This window comes from Strix uralensis, chromosome 3, assembly GCF_047716275.1.
Source record: "Strix uralensis isolate ZFMK-TIS-50842 chromosome 3, bStrUra1, whole genome shotgun sequence".
NCBI classification, from domain to species: domain Eukaryota; kingdom Metazoa; phylum Chordata; class Aves; order Strigiformes; family Strigidae; genus Strix; species Strix uralensis.
In genome coordinates this window covers 129,316,176-129,327,713 of record NC_133974.1, presented here as the reverse complement: position 1 = coordinate 129,327,713, position 11,538 = coordinate 129,316,176, and the positions used below count along the sequence as shown (strand labels likewise).

The 11,538-nt window shown below is 39.8% G+C and overlaps 1 protein-coding gene across 3 annotated transcripts in view; it reads right to left on the bottom strand.

Moving 5' to 3' along the window:
- Positions 1 to 7,883: 7,883 nt before the first annotated feature.
- TASP1 (taspase 1) overlaps positions 7,884 to 11,538 on the bottom strand; it is a 90,196-nt gene continuing 86,541 nt past the window's right edge. For all 3 annotated transcript variants that reach the window (XM_074864384.1, XM_074864387.1, XM_074864385.1), the window contains one exon: positions 7,884 to 9,383. In XM_074864384.1, the coding sequence (XP_074720485.1) occupies positions 9,291 to 9,383 (93 nt within the window). In that variant the 3' untranslated portion in view covers positions 7,884 to 9,290. The remainder of the gene's footprint in view (positions 9,384 to 11,538) is intronic.

The window sequence follows — 11,538 nt, the reverse complement described above, 5'->3', positions numbered from 1 at the left end:
CCACACCTAAGATTTTCACATGAATAAGTAATCACACTTACTAGCCAGCCTGGCCACCATTATTACTGAAAAACCATTAAAATGTAGTTTATGGAGAATACTCTTCGACTTATTTAAAATGGGGGCTTCAAGGGTTTTCTCAGGCACTAAATTATTCTGCTGACCTCTGACAGTAATTCAGTGCTAGAAGGGGCAACAACATCAGAGTGGTAGAAACAGGTTTTAGTACTCCTAGTACTACGACTGCAAATCATCATGCTGTAGCATTCAGAAGGCATCCTGAAAAAATTGTGACATATCCTCAGGGCAGGATTTAGGCAAAGTGAGTGGTACAGTTCTGTTGGGGTGGGGGGGGGGAATTCAACAGGTCTTGTTTTCTTCATTACCTCTCCAGGACAGGTAAAAGGAAGCCTCTTACCTCTTTGTGTGTGTCATTTATAAGACCACCTAACATGTCTGTGGCTCATTCTATTGTGGTTAAATAGACAAAGGACTAGATTTTGAACTAGATCGAAGGCAAAGAACAGGGAGGTGTTGAAAACCTAGCCCATTTCCTCAGACACCTGAACACTTTTGGGTGCCACTACCCTAATACCTTATCTGGTCTTGTCATCTCTACAGAAGTAAAAGCATCTTAGTTTAAAATGAGTTTATGTGACTTTAGAGATACCTAAAATGAAAGCATTTTTTACTCTAGCGAGACAAAAAAGGCATCTTAGTTTCAAAATTCAAAACAAATAAGATAGAAAAGTACTGAAAGAAGAAAACAGCATTAGTTCATATCTGAACTTAAAACTCTGAGTCACATTTTGGACAACAGGATAATTCAGCTGCCTTCTGCCCCTTGTATATTGTTTTTAATGGTGAACTTTATCCTGGGTTTCTGTTCATCATTTGTAGTTGGGAGTTACCTTATTTTTGAGTTTTGTTCTAATTTAGGTACCTCCCTTATATTGGTCAAGATTCTTGAAACTTACCTGGGAATAACTATTTTCTTGATGTGCAGAGAAGACACTCAGAAATATGCTTCTTCTACCCATTCATCCTTTTCTCTGAGGAATGAACTGGACTGCAGTTCTCAAATTGTGACATTTTGCAAATCATGTTTCGTAAAGCATTTTCTGCTGTGCCATGGCATTTTTTGTCTTCTGGTTTGCTAATTTTCTTTCATGGACATTACATGGCACATTAATGCAATAAACATGGGGTTGAGACAATCTCCCTTCCCTCCTCAGACACACACAGTATTAGTTTCAAAGGCCATCATGTCACAGCATTGGCTGTTAATTACCTCAAGACTTGGCATCCTCTTATCTCCCCAGAGGAGTTCACTGCCTTTCACAAGGGCCAACCTCTAAACTTTGGAAACTGTTTCTTCATCGGGTTGAGAATTGCACTTAACTAGAGATCATTCCTGTAAAATTAGATACAAATGCAATTTTATAAACACAGTGAATTTTTCCCAACACCATCCACAGTGTAGCAGTTACTTCCAGAGATGGACTTGAAGCAATAAGAGCAACATCCAACAAGATGAATAATCGCAGTGAGCGCAACGAGGGGGCAGTTTCATTTTATTCCAAATCTGATTTAACATCAGCCAAAAGCAGGTTATCCCGTCCTCCCCATCCCTGTGCTCCTGTGTTTCCTTTATGCTAGCTCTAACAACCATGCAGCTGCAGGGCACAAAAAATCAGTTCACTGGCCCAAGAGAAAACTAACCTACCAGAAGAATATTTCCTGCAAAGTTTTGCTTTTGGATTTAGTCCTGAAGAGAGTGCTGGGTGCAACTGTAATTGATACTTGGTGGTGTGTTGGTCTCAGACAGTTGCCGGCACCCACCCAGCCGCTCTCTCCCTCCCCCTCCTCCAAAGGACAGTGGGGGGAGAAATTGAGATGAAAAAGTTACTGGGTTGAAGTTATGACAAGGCGATCACTTTAATTAATTTATTGCCAGTTAAAATAGGTTTGCATAGTGAGAGACGAAAGGAAATTAAAACACCACCTTCCCTCGACCTCCTCTTTCTCAGGCTCAACATCACCCCCTCACCCCCAAATCCTCCACCCTCTCCTCCAGGAGGGGCTTGCAGGGCTGTTTCTCACATTTTTTTCCTCATTCCTCACTGTCAGGCACTGTTTTCTCTTTTCTTGAACCTGCTTCCCCCAAGGTGCTGCTGGTGTCGTGGTGGGGCTGGGCTGTGCCCTGCAGTGCAGCTGCCGGAACCGGCTGGAACTGGCCAGAACCGGCTGCCCCGGGCACGGGGCGGCCATGTCTCCCCTCACACCCCCCCCGGCCAGCGCCATCACACTGCCACACAATGCAGTACCCGAGAGGAAAGAGTTCCCTTTTTGTCACAAAAAGTAAAGAAACAACATTTTCAAATAGGGACAATTTGATTTCAACTTTAAATCAAATCTCCTCTGGCCCACGGGCAGTGGGGCCAGGAGATTGCCAGCACAGCGTCACACTGCCCAGCTCTATCAGGCAGATACAACTCACATTTTCAGGAAACAATCCTAAAAAATATGTTTAAGAGGATTTCTACTGCAGGTACTGCAGTGCCTCTCTAGAACCTGGAATTACATAGATCTAAATACTGTTAGAGTGACAAACCTTATCTAAATACTGTTAGAGTGACAAACCTTTTGAGATTCAGGAGATGCTTTTGAAATAGGGCTGCATATAGACTGCAGGTGCTGTTCAGTTATTTGCAAACATAACGCTATAAAGACTTTTCATGCAATTCAATGTCTTTGAACAAATGAATCCTGCTACAATCAATTGAACAGACCTCTTGGCGTATCTTGTTGACTCAAAGCAAATGACTCGTGTAACAACCAGAAGAAACAGAAATCACGGTGGAATTCCAGGTTTTCTTTTTTAAAATGTGTAGATATATACTCTAGAACTTCCCATCTACAGTACATACAGAAGATGTTACAATCCAGGCTGGTATCATGGTTTATCGGCACTTAAACTTGAACACCGTGGTTTTGCCACAGGTGACTTGTATCACAGCAAACCGAAATCCTTGTTCACATTTGTGCTGTGATGGGATGTAGTCTGTAGCGTTCAAACACATGCACCCAAAGTGAAACCAGAGCTGTAGAAATGATCACCTTTAGGAAAACTGTTGTAAATTATAAAACTATGCCGAGAGCCCTTGGCTAGTGAAGAGCTCCTTTTGGAGCAGTCATTGCCTGGCTGCATCAGATTATTTGCCCAGAGGAATCTGTGGTTTGGTTCTTCCACTTGGCTTTTCTAGCCCTGCACACCCACCAGATATTCCCAAATAATCCAACAAATAAGCATGAGTCATCAAAACATCTCGCACTGCCTCACTTCCAAAGCCTCCAGTGTTGACATTAAGGGACTCGTAATGTTTGAGTCCTCTAAGAGAAATACCTCCAAGGGTGACGCCATGCCTCCGCCAAAGCTGACAGCTGAGCTCCAAGTGACCTTGCTGGGGACAGGATCTCACCTCAAACATTTGCCTTCATGCGGTGCTTTCTGAAAACAGCATTTTAACAGCTTTGAAAGGCTTTTTGGTTTAGGAAGATGAGTTTAGTTGGTCTCTTTCTGTACGTCTATGTGGGTATTTACAGCAATATAACTGAGTATAATAAACTGGGCGACTCCAGCCTAAATATCTGTTAGGATATATTGTAGCTGATCAGCTCCAAGAGGAATGATGACATAAGCTATGGGGGCTCCTCCTTGTGAGTCCACCTGGATGTCTGACCAACATACACCTGCACACCACGCATAGGAACACCCTTGTGTGCCTGAAGGTGCACAGAGTCTAGTGGGGGCTAACCCTGCGAGGATGTGACACCCTTAGTCCTTAGCAGGCTTGTACAAACTCCAGGATGAGCGCTGACACCGTAACTTCACAGCTCTTTTCTCCCCGGGATGATTACACTATGAGCAGGTTGGAACCTGCCAGCTTTGCCACATTTACACCCTGTCATCACCCTGGAGCGACTGGTGAACTTCGCTCGCTGTTTCTCAGATGCTGTTTAAGAAACAAAGAAAAGCTGCTGCTTCAAACTCTTGTAGCCTGGACCCTAAGGAAACCATGCTTGCACATTCATGCTGTCCATCTGTACGGTTTCAGCAATTCTTGCATCCATTAGCCAATTTCTACAAATCTGGAGAGGCCTACAGAGCTGACAGATGCTCACTGCCTACGTGAGGCTTGCACAAAGCGCAGCCTGAGGGTTATAGGCAACTCTTGAGACCAGCAGCCAAGAGGTAGGAGCCACGTGCACTGTTGGCACTCAGGTACTCTGCCTCTTGCATAACAGACATGTGGATACTCGGCCAAAAGTCTTGTAGCAGGTGGAGGCAGAGGAGCCAGGGCAGTTGACATTTCTGTACTGGGATAGGGAACATGGGAAGAAGAGCAGGATATTACCTTGCAAGGAACTGTGAACTCAAGAGTTGATAAAGAGGCATAGGATACAGGCCATAAAATAAGCGTGTTGCATCACTGTCACACAGGAGCCTTCCAAGGTAAGTGAGGAAGTCACATTTGTGCCTGTCGTTAAGGCAGAAAGCCGTAGGAAAGCAGGTCTCACTGTATCTGTAGCTCACGTGTTCGCCAACATATTTTATTTGGTTCATTAGGCAGACAGGAGTGGGTAACAAGACATTTATTGTGTTCAAATCACCATTAAGTGATGCTAATGGTCTTTATGAGGATTTATTGCCCAGGTTATGTGGAAGATAAATGTTCTGTCACTATAGGATCTAAATAATAAAAGTCAGTGTACAAGTCCTCCTTATCTCTGTGTTATCTCGGAGTGAATAATCAAGCACAGGGCTATTAGAGCAGAACAACCTCCCACAAGCTTTCCTGTAAAAAATGAACAAAAAGAAAAGAGGAAAGTTTTATTAATTGGTAGTGCTATCTTTAGACCCACTACAGGAGTCCTTTACTGCAAGCTATCAGTGATGTCAGCTTCCATATAAAATCTAAATACAATTTTCTGCAAGTTGTAGGTTCTCGGCATTTCTTGGCAGATCTGGACTCTGATATGAGGCAGTGGCGCTTTCTCAACTCACCTGCAAGGCATCTACAAACCCCCCCACAGATACTTCATGTTAAAAGCCATAGAAATTCTCTGTGTTTATCCTCATTTTGCCATAAACCAAAATGCGCCTTTCACATGAAAATGTTGGCCAGGTATAAAGTAACAGTTTATATTCCTTCATCCCTTCCTTATTAGCACTGTGAAGGATGTATCAATTCTTACCCAGATTTCTTGGAAATTCTTACAGCTATCTCCTCTTATTCTTTATCTTCTTTCCTTAAAACTAATTTTGTTTTTCACTTTACATTGATTCCCATTCTAGAGAAGTTTCTTTGTATACTCTGCTAACAAGAGCCTTTATTTCCTTACCTAGCCACATTCTAAACTTTCCCTTCAACTCTCCAGTCTCTTCTAAGTCTTCTCCTGCTGACCAAGCTGATCTGAAAAACAGATTCTTTCCTAAGTCATATTCTAGGTGCCTCTCTATTGAACAGATGGGATTGCAGTCACCTGGAATTACATAGGTCCAAATACTCTTAGAGTGACAAACCTTTTGAGATTCAGGAGATGCTTTTGAAATAGGGCTGCATATAGACTGCAGGTGCTGTTCAGTTATTTGCAAACATAACGCTATAAAGACTTTTCATGCAATTCAATGTCTTTGAACAAATGAATCCTGCTGCAACCGAATGAACAGACCTCTTGGCGTATCTTGTTGACTCAAAGCAAATGACTCGTGTAACAACCACAAGAAACAGAAATTACGGTGGAATTCCAGGTTTTCTTTTTTAAAATGTGTAGGTATATACTCTAGAACTTCCCATCTAATTCTGGATCATTCTGCTCAAAACTGAGCTGTGAAGACTGTCTGGTTGCACCATTACCACATGCCACTGTGAAATGTTGCACCTGTAACACCATAATAACCAATAGTTCTGGCTTCTTTTTCTAGACTCTGCTATTAACATTAACACTTCAAGTAACAATAGCAGTTACTGCAGCCTTGCTAATACTCCGGCATTAATTACTGGCTTTGCTTCCTCTTAGGCTTCCTTCTCCTTTCACAGCATCTTCCATACTGTCCTTTACAAGCGAATGGCTGCAGTTTCCTTAAATCAGGTCCCCTCTTCTTCCTCAGTCAAATCTCTTATATTTCACAGCGTTTCTGGAGGTCAATTCACAAGCAGAGCAGCATACTCTTTGTACCTACAGAACACACAATATGGAATTCAAATCACCTCTAAACTTATTTTAGTGTAACAGGCCTCTCCTCTGTGACTTGCTCAACTGCAGCTCTCTGAAGTCACTCATTGCAGAGCCACACTGTTAAGGTAGAGAGCAAAGATGAAGGTACAGGAGCAAAGAAGGACAAAAAAAATGGGCTATATGTTAGGTTTGGTTTAGGCTATTACAAGCTTTTAGCAGCGAAATTTATTATGGCAGAAGACTGACCACTCTGGCACCAACCTGTCTGCTACAAAATACTCTAGGACACGTAATTGTGTGTTTGGGTATAAAATCAATAGTATTCAAATTGTTTGTATTTATATGCATTTCATCTGGTTGCCTTTCCTTTATAATTTTATCCAGTTAGTGCTGTCAACTGTATAATTTCCTCTTGGACTGCATCTGCTTATGCCAGTGGCAATGGTTACTCATCACGTACAAGAGTTTACAGACCACGTCATCGCAAAGTGTGTCTGTCCTCACCATTTATTTTTCATAAGCCCCTTTTAAGTTGAAAATAGAACTAGTAGCAGAATTAGACCCATAATTAAAGTAGCGTAAGATCTTTCATGGGCTTAAGTAGAAGTTGGATGATAGAAAATTCTGCTCCTGGCAGTCTTCATGATTACTGATACAGAAATTCGTACGTGCTAACAGTTTTCTTCTCCTAAGTACCTTAGCTAGAAAGTCAGCTCTGTACCTGGTTTGTGCCCTGTATGTTGCTTGTGATTCTCAAGACAAGAGTATCCTTTTTTTCCCTTTATCCTCCACCTAGATCGAAGCAGGAGAAGTTGGACAATGAAAAGGCACATTGCCTAAGTAGCTTCCAGAAGAAGCCTGGCTTCTTTGATTAAAAAAAAAAATAAAAAAATTGATCTGAGTATTATAGAGACACAAAAGCAAAGCAAAACTAAAACAGTTGTCTGCTGTTTGAGTTATGATTCTATATGTATGTATGTATACACACAATAAAATTTTGAGATAGTGCAGGGAAAAAAAAAATCATACGCTGGAATCCAAATCTCCATAAAGAGATATTAAGCAAGCAAGGAGAAGAAACAATTGAACAGTTTACATTTTACAAGCCATTTTGCCATGCATATTCTATGAAAGAATGAATCTATGCCAAAGTTTCTATGAAGTCGGCACGGAAAAGCGCTTTTAGAATGAAAGGAGGCTAACACTTACTTTAGCTTTTCCAAAAACAATTCCATTTTCAAATACGGGTACGTACAAACCCATACACATGATCTTCAATTTTACACTCACTACATAGTGAAGCTTCCACACAATCATTTAATGCTGCATATTAGAGTAATTTTAAGGGCTGTGACAATGCAGCTTCATTGTTGCAACATTTCTGAAGGGTTGTAGGATAGTTCTTCATTTCATCAGACCATGAGTCTGAGGATCCAGTCTGATCTCTCAGCGCAAACTATTTCAAGACAGGTGCATTCCACTTTTTTGTTTCTGCAACCTGGAAAGCCCCTGTTTCATATTATTTACAGAACCATATAGAAATACCTTCAACCATAGGGCTACATTGACGTCACAATTGAAAAAGCACACAGAGGTGACAGTATGTCAATATATGCTGTAACATAAGAGCGAAAATGAACTCAGGCTATTAAAAAAAATTTATTAAGATCTTTTTCAATGAAAGATTGGTACTACAATCAATGTAACCATTTAATCAGTCAAGTATGTCTGTTATAGGCAGGCACAACATTACAAAACAGGCAAGTACAATGCCTGATTAAGCGAATACAGTCTGAATATCTATTCATCCACTATTTCTGAAAAACAGAATTATCAAATATCCACCAGGGAAAAAGATGAACTATTTTAGTTTCTCTTTGGCATACTTATCAGGACGATGAATTAATTACAAAAATCTTCTATTGCTGCCAGTGCTGTGAAGGAAAAAGTACTGAACGGAAGATTGTATGTCAGAACTCACTTTTAGGACTCAGGCGATCTGGCTAACATATCAGAACTGGTGACAAATGACAGTTCAGCTGCCAATGCTTCACAAGGCAGACAAGGATTACATTGTTTTATAATGCAGTTTTGTTGAAGGTATAAAAAGAATTACAGTAAATTTATGCACAGTACATACATATTACACACAGTTATATAAATACCCATGCTGTGGCTGGACTTCAGGAAGTTGCTTTATCGATAAGAAAGCTAGTATCAGACCTCCCAACATCCATTTAATACACATTGCACTTCGCATCCAGTAATATGTTCATTTCTGTACCTCTCTTAAAAATAGATTTAAAACAGAAGCGAAGAATAATATCGAATCTTTCCATAAACTTTGTTTTCTTATTTACATTGTAATATTCCATTATACATAAAGACTGCGTTACGATACATTATCTTCATATAGCTTTTTGTAATACATACAGCTTGAAGCTATTAACATCTTGGTTTGGGAACAGAGATATGACCTATAAGACTATTTAAAAACAATTCTAGCCTTAATTTTGCTCTAGTTTGTTTCACTGAAACCATTCTTTGACAAAAAAAATATCCTCCTTATTGGGGAGGAAAAAACCAACCCATGTTTAAACCACCTCTGGATTTCCTTAAACCACTGAGAAACTTAGAAACCATAATCATTTTTGCATAATTATATAGCCACTTCAAAGGCCTGTTACTTGAAAATTTAGAACATGAATGACAATTGTGACCATATCTTTAAATTAATTTTTTTTCAAAAAAACCCTTTCAGTTATTTTTCAAACATAAAACAATGAGAATGCAATCATTAATCATACATATTCTTTGCACAACTGGGAAGAGTTCCTATTTTATTAGGGAAAAAATGAACATGCACACACCCCCATTCACAGAGTGAGAACATAAACTACAGCAGCACTTGTCTCAAGTTATGGTGCACATGGTTGCAATACGGGGTATAAAACAAGAATAGAACTTCCAACATCTGTAAAAACACAGAAAACTTATTGTACAAAAAGTCATTCACATTCTTCGCAATGAAGTGAGGGATCAGCTGTTCAGCTTTCTGGACTCTCCAGCCGACAAACTCCTCCTTCTATTGCCACGGACTGTCCTGCCACGGCTCCAGGAGGAAGTCTTGAAATGTGAGTCTGTGAAAAATTCAAGACAGTATTATCGAGCGAGAAAGGGAGGCAAAATTGTGCAGGACACAAAGCAAGCTTGTAAGTATTGAACGATTAAGCTGTTCCATCACTGAAGTCTGAGAGCAAACTACAGAGCACCTTGAAAAGCTGCAAACAACTGGATTCTTTTATTTTGTTTGCATTAATGTTTAACACATAAAGGGAAGGACCATGACAGATGTGTAGAAAAGGTAAACTGGATGAACCAGTGCACTGAAAGTAGAAGAAAGGAATATCCAGCGTGAAGACAAAAGAAAAATAACCATGGTATTCCATGGTTTATAGGTCTATTTCTTAGGGAGATTCATAGAAGTTTAGTCCTGCATACAGAAATACACCTTACAGAAATCTTAGACACAGTAAACTATTTGGCAGAGATAAACTAACACTTCAGAGCATAAGGCAACTGCGATGATCAGGATGCAAAGAAGAAATTTCTCTGCATAAAATACCTACTTCTCCACCTAAAAAATACCCAAAGACTTCCTCTAAAATATTTTTTGCCAACCAGCAAATAAATGGACCCAAAGAGCAATTGCGTTTTTGTCTACAGGCGTCTTTTCCATGGAGAAGTTTTAAAAGCAGGCCTTTGAGATGGCTCTGTAATATTTCAGCCAGAAAGTAAAAGCCCAAAAGTGGGCGCATGTGTGTGTGCACCCAAAACTTCAGTTTATAACTGTTGTAACTTAGTGACACTAAAAATCTGTTAAAGATCCTTTATATTCTGAGGCGCATTTTATTACTGATGGGCAAAAGCATTCACTTAGAAAAAGATACTTTGACTTATTTTTAAAAGTAATGACTTTTTTTCCCCCTTGCACATGTTTATGCTGTGAGAACTGCTTATGTTTTCATCCACAGTGTTGATTTTGAGCTACAGCAAGAGCCATGTACAGATACATCGACTGCTTTTATATAGGGCCAAGTGGCTAAAGCAACGTTTAAACAGAACAACAAAAGGAGTCAGAAGCATGTTTCTACAAACTTCACTGTTTCCTACTCTCAGAGCTGCTGAGTGGGCTCTTGTAAAACATGAAAAAAAAGCCTTTGTGGAATTCCAAAATGCAATAGGGCTGATAACAGCATTTCCACAGGCTTGAGGCAGAAAATAGCAATGGCAGGGACTCACCAGCTCAAGCTACGCTTCAGCCACCCCCCCGCTGGCCTTCATTTCCCTCATGAGTTCCGAGTTTCACCAAGTGGTTCATTAATGCTCAGACAATATAACGCTTAAACAATTATTAAATTAGGAACTAGAAATGATTCCTACTATGATATAAAGGTCACAACACAGAAGTTGCTGGCATTTAGAAATTACAGCTTCCTGTAAGTGCAGCCAACTACATATTTAAGTTTTTATACATACATTATCCCATTTAAAAGATTTAAGTGCTGCAAAATGTATAACTTGCAATGAGGCAATGGGTTGTGACAACAAGTATATAAGTTCAGCAAGCATAACTTGAATCAATTGAGTGGAAAGTGATTTGAGACTGTAACCACAATTCATTGCATCGAAGAGATGTTTTGTATCTCAGAGGCAGCTTCTTTTAATTAATTTCTTGATAAGGGTATCCTGGTGCCTGCTCTTAGGTGGTCTTGTTTTCAGTTAAATTACAGAATGAGATTTAATTAAAAACATTTAAAGGTTTTCATTTTACTGCTAAAACTCTGATGTCTGGCCTTCCTGCTTGATATACGAACATCTTCCTACTTTGAGAACAGTTTTGGTTACAACTGTGATTTACCACTTCAAGAAGAAAAGATTCTTTTCAAATCTGTTACAGTTTTCCACCAAAATGTAACTGACAATTTTTGGAGATGTTATTTCGTAAGTTTAAATTAAAAAAAAAAAAAAAAAGAAAGAAAATGGAAGAAAAACAAGTGGAAGAAGGATATTTTTATGACTGAGACCCCCAAGACATTTTTCAAGGTCTGTGAAAATTTCTAAATGAAAAGTGGGACAGCCTGACAGTGTAGAAGTGGCATTGTTCGATGGTCACAGTAGCAAATTTCCTCAGTGGAAGAATGCCACCAATTGTTTAGTGAAATACTGCAATCAAAGCAAACCAGTGGTCCACTCTAAGGCAGGCATAATTTATAAGTGGGATTGCTTATACAG